General features: G+C 39.3%; 2 protein-coding genes across 2 annotated transcripts in view; both read right to left on the bottom strand.

Annotated features, from left to right (window-relative positions):
* Positions 1–5,551: 5,551 nt before the first annotated feature.
* Positions 5,552–7,993, bottom strand: LOC108594528 (cell division cycle 7-related protein kinase). Its single transcript, XM_017979732.2, has one exon. It carries the CDS (start codon positions 7,713–7,715, stop codon positions 5,652–5,654), a length of 2,064 nt encoding a protein of 687 aa, XP_017835221.1. The 5' UTR covers positions 7,716–7,993; the 3' UTR covers positions 5,552–5,651.
* Positions 7,994–17,101: 9,108 nt separating this feature from the next.
* LOC108603687 (transmembrane emp24 domain-containing protein 1) overlaps positions 17,102–19,021 on the bottom strand; it is a 10,860-nt gene continuing 8,940 nt past the window's right edge. The window contains exon 2 of the mRNA XM_017992713.2: positions 17,102–17,786. Within this exon, the coding sequence (XP_017848202.2) occupies positions 17,158–17,786 (629 nt within the window). The 3' untranslated portion in view covers positions 17,102–17,157. The remainder of the gene's footprint in view (positions 17,787–19,021) is intronic.

Raw genomic sequence — 19,021 nt, 5'->3', positions numbered from 1 at the left:
AAAATCATGCAATGATTACACCAACGCTACGTATTTTTAATTTAAGCTTAAGTAGTTAAATTCTATTTCATTTTAATTTCAGCTTATTGTATTTGAATAAGAAATAAAGCATTTATAACTGCATGTTGGTGAATTTGCTAGTGATTGATGATTGGTGACATGACATTGGTCCAATTGATTAAATAGTTAAATTCCATTTCACTTAAACATTATAATTTCAGTTTGTTGTATTAGAATAAGAAGCAAAGAATGTGAATGTTGGTGAATTTGCTATTGGTGATGGACATTTCAATTCCAATTTCAACAATGATTTGTGTGAAGGGTAAGTGATTCGTAATTAGTGAAGCTACTAAATGCTTACTGGAGAAAGGAAGCTTGAGCATAACGTATCTCATTATTTATTCCTTCCTATTATAGCCTCTTTTTAACTTTTATGCTTTTATTCCAATTTCCATTTTATACTTTTTAAACTTTTTCTACAAATTTTTTGACCCATTGCAATTTCAACAATCGAATCCAATAATTTACATGCAAATTTTGCACACCAATTTGGTAGCCTGAGGACTCTTTTTGGACAAAAGTACCACTGCAATTGTCACTGTGACTGTGACAACTAAAATGTCACCTGGCAGACAATCCTTGTTTTGCGTTTTCGTTGCCACTCTCTTTTTTTTTTGTTTTTGGGGACTATTGTCCTTGCCGTGTTTGTCACGTGTGTGTTAATTAATCTTGCTGTTTGACATGTTTGCTGTCACTTGGCGTTTCCGGATTATGTTGAGTGTACTTTGAGCAAATGTTGTTGTTGTTGTTGTTGTTGTTGTTGTCAGCTTGTGGTCATTTAATAAGCGTTGATGTCATTTGGCAGCACACCTTACAGTTTCGACATAATTTGGATTTTATGAACAAAAACCTGACACGTAAGCAGCTTTTGGCTTGAGTTTATGCTGAGCTGATTTAATTATTAACAAATTATTCACTTAACATCGGTATGCACTCTCTGCTCGATTTATCAACAAGGCGTTGAGTTTGATTATTTCTTGCCACATCAAATGTTGTTGGCGTTGCACTTTGCTTCAAAGTCACAAATACAAAACAAAAAAAAAAAAAAATAGGAAAAAGAGAAGCGTTAACGTTTCCATTTCATTGCAGCTGTTGCCGTTGGTGTTGCTGTTGGGGCTGCTGCTGCTGCTGTTGCTTTCAGCAACAATCAGCCACGAAATCTAAGCCCCACATAAAGCTTTGTGTGTGTTTTGCTGGCAGCAGGTGGCAAAGCATAAAACTTCATCATTGTCGCCTTGCTCACGTGCTCATGTGATGATGGCAATAGAAGCGCCATGATGCCACAAAAAAATTGTACCGAGAACAACAGCAACAGCGACAGCAGCAGCAGCAGCAGCGTTAGTAGCAACAACAGAGCAATATATCACAAGTCCAGCTTTTAGCAAGCTTTTCATAATCAGTGATGCATTGCCAACAGTTCGCAGCTGACAACGTCGACGACAACAATAGCAACAACAACAACAACAGCAGCAGCAGCAGCAGCAACAACAGCGCGAAAAATGACTGCAATGTTGAAAGCATGACAATGCTGTAGCTGTTGACATAAATCCATATTTTGTACAGCAAATTTCACGATTGGCCAATGCAACAGCAACAGCAACACCAACTCTAACAACAACAACAGCAATGGCTAAGCTCGTCGTGTGGAATGCTAGGAAATTGCTAAAAATTTCCAATTAACGTTTAAGTTTCAAGATGCTCGACACTCGACAATGACAAAAACATAAAAAAGGAATCAACACTTCGACTACCGATAGCGCAGCATAAATCCCATTTACTGCAACAGCGACTCTCACGTGCTGGAGATGACAAAAAGTATATCAGTCAGTCAGTCAGCAATGATAAACTAGTGCAGCCAACTGTGCTCCTCTGTGGTTGGCGAGATGGGATGAGGATGTGTGTCTGCCTGGCTGGTCCATCATTCTTCATTTACTGACCCAACACAAGCAAACGAAGCGACAGCAGCAGCATCTGGTCTGGCCTGGCCTGTGCTGGCCGGCATCATCATCATTATGATCTTCATCGATGTGGCAACGAGTTGCTCATGATGAGCATAACCATGACGCATTAACTTTCCTTTAACGTGCCACAGTCCAAGAACGAAGGAGACATCGCTGTAAACGGATGGCAAACAAAACGCGACAGGCGCGCCAGCAAACAAACAAAACAAAACGCAACACGACACCCACCGACAGGCGAATAGATGAACTGTTAGATAAACCTACAGCTGGGACAGTCAGGCCAAGCTTATGGACGAGTCACCACTTGAGCATTGCCACATATGTAGTTATTAAAGACGACTTTGCGCTAATCGCAGCTCTAAAACTGTAAATTGTTTTCATTCTACATAGATCGACTTATAGATTCGATTATTTATGAGTTAAATTACAAAAGAGTTACTGGAATTTATGGAATTAATTAATGAAATATTAAAGTCGTTTAGCTCAGTAAATTTGTGTTTATTCTTTTTTATTTTAAATTAATTTACATAATTAATAAACAAAAAATTAAAATTGAATATTATAGTTTTAAATAAATTTAAAGTTGTAAAAGCGAACGATTGTCAAAAGTGTTAAAACGTAGTTGCTCTCGATTTTAAATGATTCACTTAAAATATTTTAAGTTTATCTTTATGCTGTGTATTGTTCAAATAGAGAGAAAGATAAACCAAAGTGCACTTTGCACTAATCCTGAGTGTTTTCTATATTCAAAGTTTCACACTTTATTCAAATTTTAAATGGTTTTGATTTTGTTTTGATAATTAGAATGAAGTTTAATGCTACTAAAGTTAAGTTAAAATCGAAGACCCCTAGCTTAACTAATGTAAACAATTTAAACAAAAATGATACCACAGCAAAGCTAAAATAGAACAAATCAGTGTTAACAACAGCAGTCTAAGGCCTGCACTGAGAGAAAATGAGAACGTGCTGATGAATAAAATATTTTTGTGCGTATTACATACAAATCAATCTACTCACTTTTGCTCTCAGTGCAAGCGGAGAAAACGCAGTCGCTCAAGCTCAAGCGGAGACAGCAGCGCATCAATGGAAGCAAGAGAGAGAGAGTGCGAAAGTAAAAGAGAGCGCAGACGTAAAGGAAATGAAAAAATGCTCGTCGTTATTGTAATTGTCTTTCATTGTTACTTTTGCTGTCGCTAAGCTTTCTGTTGTTATATCGCTTTTCTATGCTATTCTAGGCAGTGCAACTAAGAAACTAAAATAAAGCAAATCAGCGCTAACAACAGAGAGAGAGCTGAGAGTAACGGAGAACGCGCAAACCAATTAAAACGATTTATGCATTTCTGTTCGCTTTTGTTATCTCACTTTTGCTCTCAGTGCACGCTGTCGCTCAAGCGCAGCGCAGCAGCAGCAGGAGAGAGAGAGAGAGAGAGAGTGTTATAGCAAAAGAGAGCGCAGGCGTAAAAGAAATGAAAAAATCTCTGCGTTATCGTAATTGGCTCATGATACAAAAATACATATTATAATAATGCATTATATAAATAATAATATTATTATTATTATTATTATTATATTATTTTATTATGGCTAAACAGTCTTTAACTTGACGCCAATATATCATATAATTTTCATTTTTAATTTTTATCATTAGTTTTTAAGCTGCACATGTTGATGATTTTTGTATAGGTCCTTAGATATAATCGGCAATCAATAAAATGTATATTGCCTAATAATATTTTTAGCTTTTCTTTTTATCACATTTTCTTTTCTACAATATTTAGGGTATTTTAGTTAAGCAGAGTACAATGTTTTTATATGTATAGAGATAAATATTTTACTACTCCATTATTCTTATTATTTTATTCAGTGAGTGCCCAAAAATATCATTTTGCTAATATAATTTTATAAATATTTTAACATTATTTTAATAGCAATATTGCTCCTAACGAATAAAAGTTACAGTCAATTCAAATATACGACGACGGCAACGTTGCTTCTGAGCAATAATTCAATATTTAGAACTAAATTAAGCTCTACACATTTGTAAAGTGTAAACTTAGCCTATTTCTACTTTACGGCTTATTACAATTTAATCCGTCTGGCTTCGCAGCCTTTAGTGTCTATCATAATTTTTAGCAGTCAAAAAACCTTAAAGTGCTGTCTGCCATTGTAATTACTTAATTACCCTTAGCAAAAAAAAAAAAGAGAGCACCAAAAGACTGAAGTAAATAAATGAAAAAGTGGCAAAAGCCATAGCCAAAGCTGTTGTAAGCGGCCAGGCAGAGAGGTGAACTAAAGCCGCAAGCACACCTGTGGCCAGACTAATCTATCATGTGCCATAAAGCGTTGGCTAACGGCCAGTCAAAAAGATGGAAGCTCCAGCGCAAAGGATACCGAAGCCAGCACACACACACACACACACAGACACATATATAACGTGTGTTTTTTACATTGTTTCTTTTTTTGTGCTTGCTCTTCTGCTATTTTGTGTTGTCTGATAAGCCGCATTGTGTTCTCGTAGCTGCGCACGCGGCTTTTGTGGCTCGAACGCGGTGGAAATGGAGCAGCCACCGCATAATGTTTATGACTCCGCAGGGAGTCAACGCTGACTGAGCCTAAGAAACAAAATGAGCCGTTAAAAGCCGGCACTGTATGTGAAAAATGCTGTGCGTGTATGTGTGTGTGTGCGTGAGTATAAAAAATTGCTAGCGTGGTGCATAAAATTCGGACAGCGTTTCACCTTATTTATGCCGCATTAAGTAGTTGGCAACATGCGGTGCCATTTTAGCAGACTCGTAACTAATTTGCCGTTGGCTCAGTAAGATATAACTAAATAGCTGATAAATTTATAAATTCTCAATAAATACGTAAACCTTTAATTTAAAATGTTTTATAACTTGATTATATCTTATGTAAGCTTACCTATGTGTTATGCAATGAAAAAGTAGCGCGCTGCTCATAGTTTATACCAAAAAGTGTTGCCTACTTTTGAGCATACAAAAAACAATTTATGTAAAGTCGTTTACAAAATTTTAGAAATAGAAAAAGGCTTATGCGTTACGTTTAATATTTCGCATTTTGATGCGTATTAAATTTATAAGTTTGCAGTATTCGATGCAACGCTCGAAAGTATGCTGCAGCTTTTTGTTTTTATGCAAATTTTATGCACGAGCCACTGCATAGTAATTATTTAAAATGTCACAAACTGTGAGTGCAACTGTCAGTAGTAGTTTGGCAAAGCGCACAGGTTGTGTCGCAAAGTAAAGTCCAATGGGAGTCGCCAGAACGAGAAGCAAGTGCAACAAGCAATTGTTGCTGTCAATAATGCAAATGGATAAGGCAGAGGAAACCGAAAAACCAATTGGGAAAATGGTCGTTTGTCAAACGGATTGTCAAGAAGAAGATGATAAATGCAAGTGGCAGGCTGCAAAAACGAGAGAGAAATTCAAAAATGCAAACTAAAATATTAATAACAGCAGTTGAAGTAAGTTAATACAATCAGTGTTCGGTAAAAGAACAGAAAACAATGAGAATTATTTTTATGTTGTTGCAAAATTTAGAGCTTGTTGCACAATACAATTTTTGTTTATACGCGGTGATCTCAGGCTGAGAGGCTTGGACATGAACGTTGAATCAAACATGCGTCGTACTTGAGGCCGCAGCGGTGCGCGTGCTATTGCTGAGCCCCAGCGGATGGGAGAGATATGGCTTGAGGCCACGCGAGCCGCCAGCAGTGGAGGGCAACGACTCACGCGAGCGCAGCTGGGCAATGCCCGCCTGCTGCTGCTGCTGGTGCTGGTGACTGAAGGGCACGCCAGCAACTAGACGATGATGCTCGCTAAAGAAAGGATGACGCAGCGCCTCTTCGGCGGTAATGCGACGCTGTGGATTGATCTCAAGCAGGCGCGAGAGCAAGTCATAGGCATGCAGCGGAAAGATGTCCAGGCCCTCGTAGGTCTCCAGCTGATGCGTGCTGTGCTTGCAGATGCAATTGTAGGTGGGCTGCTCGCAGCTGCGGCAGAGCTCGCTGTTGCCATCGGCCTGGCGATGGCGTCGCTGCATTTCCGGCGAGAGAAACTGAGCGGCATAGCGAAAGCGCATGCAGACGCGTTTCAAGTCCAGAGCGCCAACCTTTTGGGTGAGCAGCACCAGGCGATCCAGCATGAAGGCGGTCTTGCGCACCTGCAGATCGCCAAAGAGATTCATAATCTCGGAGAGCGCAGCGCAGTCGCTGGGCGCCTTGAAGAACGGATGCAGCGACGACAGCATGGAGAGCATTATGACGCCCGCGGCCCAAACATCCACGGCAGTGGTCTGATGCGGATAACGCAGCAGCACCTCAGGCGGCCGATAGCCGGGCGTGCCAGCTCGAGAGGCGTGCATTTCCTTGCGGCCGCTATTGGTCGACACCACATAGTTGTTGGGATCCACATTGACGTTGATGAAGCGCAAGCGATTGATCAGCCGCTGCGTGTCCGCCTTTTGCGCCGCCAGCTCCTTCTTGGTCGGCTCCATGGGACTGGACTCGAAGGCTGTGGTGCCGCCACCCGCTGCGCGTATGCGTCGCTCCGGGTCCGCTTGCCGCAGCGCCGCCGCCTCTGCCTCCGCCTGCAGACTGTTGCCCTCATGGCGATACAGCTGCTGCTGCGCTGCATCCATATCGCGCAGCAACGCCGCTGCGCCACTCAGATCCGAGGCCTGGATCAAACTGCCGTCCTCGGTGAGTCGCTGCGCCAGTCCAAAGTCGCAGAGCAGAAACTTGCCCGTGCGGCGATTATACAGAATGTTGCTCGGCTTGACATCGCGATGTATAACATTGAACTTGTGGACATGACGCAGCGCCACCAGCAGATTGCGCAAGTACTCTTTGACCTCCAGCAGGCTCAAGCTGCGGTAGACATCGTGGAAGCGATCGTGACTCATAAAGGGCATAACAAATGCCACATTATCGTTGTAGCGTATGCAGCAATTGATGCCAATCACATTATGATCGCCGCCCATGCGAAACATGCACTCGAGTTCGCGTAGAATGCGCTCCGGATGATTTGTCGGATTGTGATGTTTGATGGCGAAGCGACGACGTTGCGCCTCCGGCAGTTGCCGCTCACGCTGCAGCGTGCCCAGCAGGACGCTGCTGAAGGTGCCGCTGCCAATGCGACAATGCACATCAAAGATTTGACTAATCTCGGGTATGGAAGTCTGCAGCGCTAGCAATGCCTCCGTGTTCTTATCCTGCGCCTGCATTGCCGCCAGCTCGCGAAACTTGATGTTGTTGCGTCGCGTCAGGCGCGACAATTTGTCCGTCAAATCGTTGTTCACACGCTGCACTTGGCTCAGCAGCGGCATCACCACCGGCTGCGCAGCCACCGGCAGCGCATAGCGATTGAGTAAAGTTTCATATTTTGTAGTCGATTTGTCGCCGCGCTCCTTGTGTCCACCCTGTGAATCCTTCATTGTCGTTTGTCGATTGCCGTGCTGCGTGCTCTTCGTCACATGTTTGTTGCTATTTGCTGCTGCTGCTCCAGCTCCAGCTGCTGCTCCAGTTGTTGTTGTCGTCGTCGTCGTCGTCAAGACTGGCAGATTATTCTGCTTTAATTTGGACTCGAATGCTGCTAACTTGGCTTGGAGTGGCTGCTGCTGCTGCTGCTGTTGTTGTAATTTTTTGTCCATTTTCTCAATAAAGAATTTAGTAAACATTTGCGCATTCCATTTACAGTGGTGCGTGGCCCCGCCCCGTCGTAGATTTCACGCTTTGTCTTTTCAGTTCAAGTTTTTTTCTTTCTGCTGTGTTTTTTGTTGAAATTTTTGGCGCTGTGCATCCAGAACGGCAATGAGTTCGGTTCGATTTTGTGATTGTTTTGCGTAAGGCGCTAAGCAACTTGGCGCTTACCACAAATACACACAATAATTTCGTTGGGAATTTGTGTTGAAATTTTGCTTGCTAGAGAAATGTCGAGTCCTTAAAATGATTAATAAACTATACAGAGAAATTCACTGTTTTTTCTATCGATTTTGACAGCAAACCCAAAGAGACACAAGACAACAAAAACACGGCAAACTGCGTTTTTGTTAACTAAGAAAGGATTATTTATTATATTTAAAAATTATACATTTTATAGTTTAATCCATTATTCATTTATTGATTATAATTCATTTTATTGATTCATATTTGAATTTCGGTAAGCGATTTGTAGAATGGTGCGGAACTTAGCTAAGGCATGCATATTTGCTTGGACGCCACTGTTGCTATTTTAGCTCGATCAGTTTACATTGTCTAGCTTGAACAAATTAATAAATACTCGTCTAGCCAAGAGATATAAATATTTTATAAAACATTAATTTTTTTTCTATTTAATTTTACAAACATTTCGCTTATATTCTAAAAGTCAATACTAGCTTCATCCATTTTACTGTCCGGTTAATCAGACTTAATAATAAGTAGTTGCTTTCACTAAGCTTAAGCAAAAATTATAGAATATCATGTGCTAGAGCATTTTATTTATAATCTTTCGCTGCTTTAAACCCAGCCACTGATTTTCTGAATTTGCTATAATACTTACTTATAATTAATTTTAAATAATTTGTTGTCATATTTCATGATCACCATACAAATTATTGAATTTGAACTAAACTAAATATTTAATTATTAATTTATATTATATATTTAAGCTACATGATATTATTCAAAGTATATATTTAGCAAAACTCATTTTCAAAATGAATCTCTTGCATTCTAATTTATAAATTAATTGATATATATATTTAGTTAATAACATGCCCGTGCTCAACTGCTCCAGGAATTGTTTTTCTTTGGCTTTCGCACATTTGATAACTTCATTTCTCTACACTTCACTTATGACTAGTCTCGCCCAGACCTCCACCCCTTGGGTCGCTTGTCGGCAGCCGCTCATGCTCTGCCAACTAAGCGCCACTCTGCAGGAAAATCTCCCATCAAATGGGCAGCTGGGCTATGGGGCTGCTTTTTGTTATTGTTTGGCATGGCGCTGGCGCCATCTAGTGGCAACTTTTGCATGCAATTCACCGTTACAACGTTGACTGTAAAATACTGAACAGCAGCCACTACCAGCAATATGGACGCCTCTTGGCCATGTCAATAGCAGCTGCTGCCAACCTGACTGCCTGTCCACTTGTTTTTTATACTTGATGCTCAAAGTTTCAACGCGACACCAGCTGACAGGCCACGCCCCCTTAGCACTCGCACGCACGCCGGCAACGCCTACGTAGTTTGCGCTACTTTTGTTGCCATTTATTAGTTTTCAGACCCGGTACACAGAAACTAACAGTGGGTCTTATAATTGAGTCAATTGAGGTAGAAGACATTCGAAGGCGTGGCACAGCCCATATATAAATAATACTACATATATTTATATAATACTAGAGTAGCGAATATCAGAGTTACGAATACTTGAGTATTGAATACTATACATATATACGGATCTTATAAGCATTCTAATCAGGATGACGAGCTGAGTAGATGTGTCTAAATTTATATTAGATCATCCAATCAGATCATTACTCTTGTATTCGTTACTCAAGTAATCTGTCTGTACTTAAACTCTCAACTTGGTGTTCAAACAATAAAATTGTCAAATAGCAACTATTTTCAGTTTGACTCCAACTCAAGCGAAAGCTCACAGGGTCTCAAAGTGTTGGCTGTGCTTCTAATTTTCATTTTTATTATTACTCGCTTTACTTTTTTGTAGCTCGTGCTGGCGCAATGAATATATTAAAATATCGTTTCGATGAAGCTTGGCCAGAGGTGCGCACACAATCAAATTGAGACTCGCAGTCTGGCGACATTATTAAATTTCTATTAATCAAGTCGCGCAACATTTTTTTGGCAAGCTCCGAGCTCCTTTTAATGAGATTTCAATGCGCTCTTGTTGTCAAACTTTCCAAATAATTTAAGTGTCAAACGGAATTGGGTTCTCTGTAGTAAATTGTAAGCTCTATTCATAAACGAAGATTATAAATGTTTTATGCACCATAAACTTACAATATTTTGTAATTTTCATATATGCTGGAGATTTTATTAGCTTAGAGTGTTCAGTTCCTAAAAACAAATTTCATTCAAGCCCATTAAAAGTAACTCACATTAAATTATCCATTGATTATAATTTAATTAAAAGTCGGATAGGATGGGTCTGGTCGAAATCTGTAATTTAAGAGAGCTAGAGCATTTTTATAAGCATAGCTATATTAAGAAATTTGTTATATTTGTTTAAATAACGCAAACGAATTGAAAATCAAAATCAAAAATAATTTATTTTAAATGAGAAAATATTTTGTTCTGACACAAATTTGTACTGACCCAAAATATAAATGTTAAGCTCTGTAATTCAGGATAGTCAAAAAATCATTTAGGCAATAATTTGATTGAATATTAAGCAAACTATACAAAATTGAATACATTAATTGTTGCACAAATATTATTTTGTTGTGTTTTTAATTGCATAAGCATTGGCACAATTTGAATTCAGCTCAACCAATTGCGAACACATTCAACAACACTTAACTGTGAGCCAGAGTTGCGCACAGTTTTGCAATTGCAGGAATTTCGGCAAGTACACTTGACTCACAGAACTTGCCACATCCTGTGTGTAGAGCAACTTGATGTAAACTTCGTCAGAGAGTCTTTTGACCAAAGTCTCTCAACGCCTGCCACAAGAGCCAGAGCGCAACGAGACGCTGGCGCGAAATGCCAAAATCAAGAAACTTTTTGCATAGGCCAATTGTGTGTGTGTGTGTGTGTGTGTGTGTGTTGGAATTGTACACAAGTTGCTACAAATTAAAGCCGGCCAAGACAGAGGAGGCGGCCAAAAACTAGCAAAAACAATTAAGCACAAAATGAATTAGCCGAAGCCAGACAAACAGACAATACAAATAATGAAATTCTCGTGCCTTGAAGGAAATGTGTTTAGTTAATTGAGATTTGAATCGGACAGCTTGTCTTTTGTGAAATAAAACGCTGCTATCCAAGAATAAATAGAGCAGAGGTTGAGCAAATTGCATAGCAATTTCTTATGATATATATACAGTTGACTTTTGGAGCTTAATTAACATTTATAGCAAGTATTATTTCCAATCAATTAAATTAATTTTACAAAATTAAAAGTCCTGGTGAAATATTTTTAATTGCGATTATAAATAATTGAAAAAAAATGCGGGTATATTTGGGATGGAAGAGAAAATAACAAGCCTACATAGTAAATATCGAAACTTATTTAACTTGTGCAGAAGTTGTCTGTTCAAACTCGAATTTACATGAATAGAGCAGCAGACTAAGAACTAATTAACTAAATAGCAAAGTTGGCATGATCGACTTGACTAAGTTCAGCTTAAATATAATGTTTTGTTAAATCATTTCAGGTTTATGGTTTACTGTAAACTCGATTGTAATAATAGAACAATAAAAAACCCATTTTACATATATAGAGAGATGCCAATGAGCTACATAGGTTTTTAGAATGCTTAGATATATAAGAGCGCTATATCTATTTACTATTTCGACAAGCCATAAGTCAAGCCCAATTGCTGTCCGGTCTCTATAAGATTTCAACTGGTAAAAGGCTAAAATGGCAACACTGGTTATATCTACTTGGTACATTATTGAATATGCGAAAATACAAATTATAATTTTGATTTCCATTTAATGCTCTCAGCTACGAGTTTGATTAGATATTGATTAGAAATACTAATCTTTATTTAACAAATTTATTTTATTTATTACTTCAGTGCTTTAGAAACGAGCCTCTTGGGAGTTTAATTTTCATTGGAGAGTTTGGCTTTATAGGTAATCAATTTTAATAAGTTGATGACTTGAACTTTTTTCTCTTTCTCTTTCTCTCACATTTTGTTTTCTATAATATTTATGATACTGTAGCTAAGCAGAGTACTAGGGTTATATAATTACTTAGCGAAAAATAAGGATACATTCAAGACATTTGTTTTTTAAATAATTAATTATTTTTTTTTTTTTCAGATCTCACCATGCCTTAAAATATTATTTAAGCAATATAATATATGCAACTATTTTTTTAATAAATTAAAAAGCTACTAATTAATCAAATTGAAGGATAATTTTTCATTGAATTTTGTTAGATTATTTCCATTAACGATTAAAGCCGATAGTTAATACAAAATCACATAGCTTCTGAGCAATAATTCTTTAGCAAATAGTAAATTAAGTTCTAAACATTTTTATTATCTATCGAAAAAGCTTAAATTGCTGTCTGCCATGCTAAATAGAACTTGGCTTAAGAATTCCAAATGGAAAAAGAGCAAGCAATTGAAATTAAAAAAGGGTTTTGGTCAGCATTAGGAACATAATGAAATCAATCGCTCTGAAAACCACAATCAATTTTCTATTTACTTACACTCTGTTTCTCATTCTGTTTTTCTGTCTGTCTCTTTTCACTTTTAGCAAATGTTGCAAACTTTTGATCATTTGTTAGCCACATAGCTCTGTGGAAATTTGACTATTGCAAGTTTTAAATTTGCCTTGGGCCAACTGCAGTGCATTTTGCATTTACCTTTCAATCTAAGCCAACTGGCCAAATCCTTCTTTTGTGCTAAAGCTTTTGCCAGCTGATAGTATTTGGCAAGGGCACACACACACACACACACACACTGACTGTGTGTGGCATGCTACACGTTGTAGTCCCAACACCCGAAGCGTTGCTTGTTGATTGTTTTGCCATTTTGCGGTTGCCATCGATGGCAGCAGGTGGAAGTTGCTCTGTCCACTGGCGCCGCAACCACAGACAGACAGACAGAGAGACAGAAGCCAAACGAAGCTTAGATAGCATTGGCCAAAAACCTCAAAGGCGATTGCTGTTAACAAACAAGCACATGATGAATATTGAGCCAACGCGCCACGCAGTTAAATTTTGTGCCTGCGGCAAAGTCTAAGCGCATTGTGGCAAGGAAATTTTATTGCACGACAGCTTTAATTGTCTCTGTGTCCCTGTGGCTTGTTGTGAGGATAATCTCAGCAAATTTGAGCTGGCCAAAACACACATTAAGGCAGCCCGTGGCCCACAAAAGGCAAAGTGGAAACTTTTTATCGCGTTTGTCAGGTGGAAAGCAAACAACTTTTTAAGCGGCGCACACACAAAAGCGCCGAGATAAACAGATTTATTATGCTTAAAGGACGCGCACAAGGACTCAACCTCTCGCTGCTTATAGATTTTTCGTGGCGACGCTAAGCGGCGTCAATTAGCGCGCGCACAAGCTGCGGATGCGGGGAAATTAGGCGAAGGACTGCACAAGGACCAAAATGCAGCTACAACTTGCTACAGCTAAGCCGAAACAACTTTGTCGTTTGTGTAGGACTCTGCACTTCCAATTCTAGCACGCTTCACTTACCGCGCCTTAGTTGTGACAGTTTTTCGGCCAAAGGATAACGCTAAGACCAAATTAACCGCAAATGTGAACTAAGCTGCTGCGCTGCAGCCAATCCCAAGGGATTCGACTCTTTGCACTGCCCAGGTGAAAACTTTCTTAAACTTTCGCCTTGCGCCTTTCACTTTGAATTCGAATTGGCAGCCAAGTCAACGATTAAAGGCACCAGCACACAGTGGGTCCCCCCATAGGTCAAAAATAAATGACCGCAATGCAGAAGTCAGAGAGCGAAAGCTTTTTGTTAGCATTGGCATATCAACTGCTTATAGCTTTATTTGTTTGGCAACTGTTTGGTTGATGAATTAATTAGCTGGCCAACTCAAGTGATTGCCTCGATTGGCTAACTGCAGGCTGCAGAGCAGAATTTCGAATAAACTTGTAAGCCAGTAAATCTGGTATGCATTTAATTTTTGAAGGTTCACAAGTTTGTAGGATGTAGATGATACTGATTTTACTGTAGACCACATTAGCAGTAGCTTAACTATAGTAGTGAAAGAGAAACTCTATAGAAGGAGTGAGACAAAAGAAGTAGAGAAGCTGTACCAAAATTAGTTGAGTAGAGTCACGAAATAATAAAGATCGTTTAAGTTACGCACACATAACTGAATAATAGAATTAGTGGAAGGCATATAATATAAATATTATAAGCATCTTAAATAAATACTTGAATATATATTTGTAGAACCTAACCCTACAGTATTTTGAGCTACACTAATTCCATTTTGAATAATAATAAATTAAACTATATTATAATAGAAAGCCATAGGGAAAGCTTAAATAGAGAATAGAGAACATATTAAATTAAAAATTAATTCAACAACAAACGATAAATATTGATGCTGTTCACACAATCATTTTGACATATGCATATATACGTTGTGTGTGAGCTTAAGCTAATAGCTTAAAAATAAAATCATGCTTTATAATATTAAAACAGAGTTTCATTATCGGATTGTAGACTAGTGAAAGCTCTAGCGATTTGCACTCTTGCTTACTTAGGCTTGCATATATAGCTGAATATCGTAAAATCCCATATCGGATGTGTACGCTATACCAAAATTAATTAAATTATAATTAAGAAACGTCTAGCTGAGCTGTGTCTTGCAAGCGAAAGTATAAAATCACTTTCACATTTATATAAACTTAAATTATAATTTAATTGAATTTTATTTTTATATTCTTCATCGCTGCTTAACATACTTTAATAACAACAACAATATAAAAAAATGAAAGCTAATTAATGCATTTACAAGACGCACAAATTTATTTCATAGCTAATAAAATGATTTTGACTTTCAAGCAAACATAATCCGCAGCTTAACTGCTAGAACGTAATCCAGTTGAATTCAGCTGAATGCCTTCAGCCAGCTTAACAAAACCCCTTTAATATGCCACAACGACGACACTTTAGAGCAAAGGCAACAGCGACGGCAACGGCAACGGCAACATGAAAATGTTGTTACTGTTGCAGAGGCAGCCAGCTGGAAGAGGGGGGGGTGGAGCGCTTGGTGGTTGGAGTCTGGAGCAGACAAGAGCGCAAAACCAACTGCAATTGCCACACCAAATCGAAGTTGCTGTTGCTTTTAAGCTGGCGCTAAGAAGCACTTTGAGGTGCTTTGGTTAAAGCTGCACGCCACCACGTGGCACGTAGTGAGGTTGCATGCAACGAACAGTTATTGTTGCTGCAACAAATTGCTTATTTATTTGTATTGTTGCCAAGCTCCAGCATTGGGCATGAGCATAATTCTGGGTTTGCTTTTGGGGCTTAATTGGAATTTATACTAAAGCAACTGATGCATGCAGCATGCGGCAATCAATTTGTTGACTGACTGACTGACTGACTGACAAACGGACAACTTGTCGTCTTGTCACTATAAAATTCAATGAATATTTGCTGATGCAGCTAAACAAAACAGGAAGAACGTGAGAGAGAGAGAGAGAGTTTACAATTGGCTGAATTCGAATTTGTTTTGCAAGCTGCAAGTGAAAGTGGCAAACAAACTGTAAAATGGCCAAAGCCCCAGCATCATATTAAAAATTCATGCAATGCAGTCAATTTTCTGTGGAAAATTGCAGTTGGACATGGCCCCACGTTCAGTTTGTTTTTTTTTTCAACATACTTAATTGCCCTGGTCTGCTAAATTGTTTACACAAATATCAATAACAATAAATCGCCATTCATTTGAAGTCTCTGGAAATATAATAAATACTTTGTGTGAACCGAAAGTAAAACAATTTGCCTTTTATAGAAAATTGTGCTGCAGCAGCCAACAATTTGTCTTGCTTAATCTCAGTTCATTAATTTAAAGTGCTACTCTCTCTTTCGAGCAGACAGTGGAACTCTTAGAGCGTAGGCCTGAGCCTTTGGTCAGCCTGTTGTCTTGGTCTTGCGGTTGACTTGGGCGCTTAAATTTAGTTCCATTTGGCTTAGCAATTCGCAATCATTGAGGAGCCAGGCCAGGGCCAACTTCACTTGGATTAGGGTCAAGTGTTGCCAACTTTTGGCCCATTGTATGTTTTTAATAATTCATGAGAAATGCCACCCACACAGGCTGAGAGTCTGTGGCTGACCTTCGCAATTTTGGGTTTAATTTTCATTGTGTTGCTGTGGCAGCTGTCTCTACGCATCTTCCCCCTCCCCCAGCCCCGCGCACCAACCCTTAAGTGTGAGTAAAAATCTACGCAAAGCTGCCGCACGAGCAAACGCAAACTGTCACTGACCAGCTACGTCAAGGGGTAAGGGCTCTTTGCATTGCTCTTATTGTTGTGACAAAAGTTGGCAGCAGCAATCACAAGTAGCCAAAGTGACTGATTAAGCTGTCGAGTGGGTGAAGTGGGGTGGGGGGGAAGATGTTGAGAAAAGTTGTGAGGCTTGGAAAAAATTTGTAAAAGAATTTATACCTTAAATGAGAGTAATTTAAATTAAGTTTAATTTCATAAATCAGTAATCGTGACAAATATTTAAAATATGTTTTAGAACAATTTTGCAAACAAACAGAGATTTGTATTCATTGGCTAAAGTTACAGAATTTTTGACTATACAAAAACTAAAATAATTCGATTAATATAAAACAATATGCGTTCAAAATATTGTTTTTATTTAAAAATAAAATATATACATAAAATATATATTGTTCTCATGCTATAAATAAATTGCAAGTCAGACAGAAGTTAATACTAGAATTTTTAACAATCGTCATACAACTTTTATGACTTTTATGAATTATTACTTGGATTATTAATTGAACAATTTTATGATTGTTTGGAGCAAATATTAATATATATAGTTATTTAATGTTGATTATTAAAGCTAAGCAATAATTAATATGAAATAAATCTTATAAGAAGTTAAATAATTCCTAATAAAAATCAATTAACAATGCCAACAAACTGCTTGTCTAACATTAATCAATTGACTTGAGTCAAGTAGAATCTTCAGCTTAAAATATATAAATTGAAAATAAAAGCTCAATATTTTGTGCTAGAAGCATGTTCTAAATTTGTAAGGCAAATGTTTGGTAGTGTGAACAGAGCGTATACGTTATTTGCTAGACAAACTCTTTCTCTTTACGCATATTATTATATTGGAATAAAATGTAAACACAATGATCTACTGCAGCATATTTGTATTTTAAGATCTTATTATTTAAAATTGTGAAATAATTAAAAATGGCTGCTAATCAATTTGAATTTAATTTTGCTTCGCATTGCCCCATCAAAAATTCCTCCAGAACATGTAGAATCTGCCGTTGGTATTGAATATGCTGCGCAGCATAAAGACTTGCAACAAGCCGACAATAATCATGGCCGCCAGCTGAGCTGCGGACCAGTAGTTGACTAGGGCCAAACTCGATTCGGCCAGCATGCGATCCTTGGCCTCATGAGTTCTGATGTGGTCTTGAAACTGACGCGAGCGCATCATGTTGACACTGATCTTGTCGATGTTGTCATGCATATGCGTGTAGGAGCGCTCGAAGTGATAATCTGTGGACATTTCCTGGAGCAGCTGCTGGCGCTCGAGCTCGGCATGATTCGCAGCCTGCACCTCCAGAGTGAAGGTGACAATCTTGCGATTAAAGCTGCTGATGGTGTTGTCAAAGCAAATCTTATAGATGCCAGTCTGCTGGGCAATCAGCAGGTGCTTGTTCTCGCTCTGCTTAAGCTCAACGATCATTAGCGAGCGTGAGGGATCCATGATGTTGAAATTGATGTGCGCCTCGCCCTGGCCGCCATGAATGACTTTATAGTCGATCTGCAGCTGCTCGGTGGCAGCCACAGCTTGATGATAACACTCCACGCGTCCCGGCTCAGCAAAAATGGTCAGACGTTGACGCATTACCTCTGCTCGCGTCGGCAGCGGCAGCAAAAGCGCCACGCAAATGAGACAAGCGATTTGTAACATTTTTCTTGCTTTCTTCAACGGTTTGACTATTATATATTTGAATGTGTGTGTTCGCTCGCCGGCAGCTATGTCAATTCAAATAGCTGCAGCCTACTATGAGTCGAGTGGCAAGCAATGGGGCTGGGGCGGCCAGGCCAGCGCCAGCCACTAACTAAAAGCAGCGTGTGCATCAAAAGGAATATGAATTGAGGTCGATGTGTAAATATTTGTCAACGGTAATGGAAATTTATGCTGCTGCTGCTGCTCGTGCAACCTGCGCTGCTGCTGCAGTTGCTGATGTGGCAGGTTCTCTCTACCGTGGGGTGTTTGCTCGCTTTCCATTTTTTTAACTGCCGCCAGTTTAGCGCGAAAAAAAAAAACACACACACAACAACAACAACAAAGTCAATGTTTGCCCAAAGAAACTTTGCAAATAGACACGCATACAAAAATACACACACACACACACACACACACACACGCGCGCGCAGCTAGTGACTGCTTTTTTTTTCTATATAATTCATTTTTTTTTCTCGTGCTCGCATAAAAATTTCAACTGGCGCGTTGCACTACAGGTTTGGTTATTTACTTACCAAAAAAAGCAAAAAAAAAAAATTTATATAGAGCTCACATTGCACCGCTGGCATCTATACAAGCCCCACCGACGCAGACATAGAGAGCAGCGTCCATTGCTATTGAAAGGGCAAAAACTTGCGTTGGCGTTGGCGTCGACGCCACTGCCGCCGGTAAAAATACGCAGTCGAAGCATGAAAGCTGCAAATACGTGTAGGACAAGCAACAGCAACAGCAACAGCAGCAGCAGCAGCAACAACAACAAAATACAAAAATGTTTGCCGGGGTCGACGTCGTCGTCGTCGTCGTCGTCAGGTGGCAGCAACTGCGGCTGTGGCTGCAACAAGGGGCCAAGCACTGTGCTACTGCAACTGGGCGCCAAGTTTGCCACAGCTTGTGCTACTGTATGTGTGTGTGTGTGTGTGTTGGGGGGTGTGTTGCTTTAGTTGATTGTTTGCTCGAGGCGCGCGTCAGGTGCAAAGGCGACCATGACGCTGGGCATGGTTAATAGGCAGCCAAGAGAGCGAGAGCGAGAGTGGAGAGTGGAGAGCATCGGGCTCTTGTCAGCAAGGCAGCCAATTCATTTTTATGAAATTAAGAAAATTGATAGTCTAGCTTCCAAAGC

This window comes from Drosophila busckii, chromosome 2L, assembly GCF_011750605.1.
Source record: "Drosophila busckii strain San Diego stock center, stock number 13000-0081.31 chromosome 2L, ASM1175060v1, whole genome shotgun sequence".
Lineage (NCBI taxonomy): Eukaryota > Metazoa > Arthropoda > Insecta > Diptera > Drosophilidae > Drosophila > Drosophila busckii.
This window is presented reverse-complemented; position numbering and strand designations above follow the sequence as displayed.

What these genes read in the sequence shown, in the direction of transcription:
- LOC108594528 (XM_017979732.2), bottom strand. Translation starts at nt 7,715, where the DNA reads ATGTTTACTAAATTCTTTATTGAGAAAATGGACAAAAAATTACAACAA.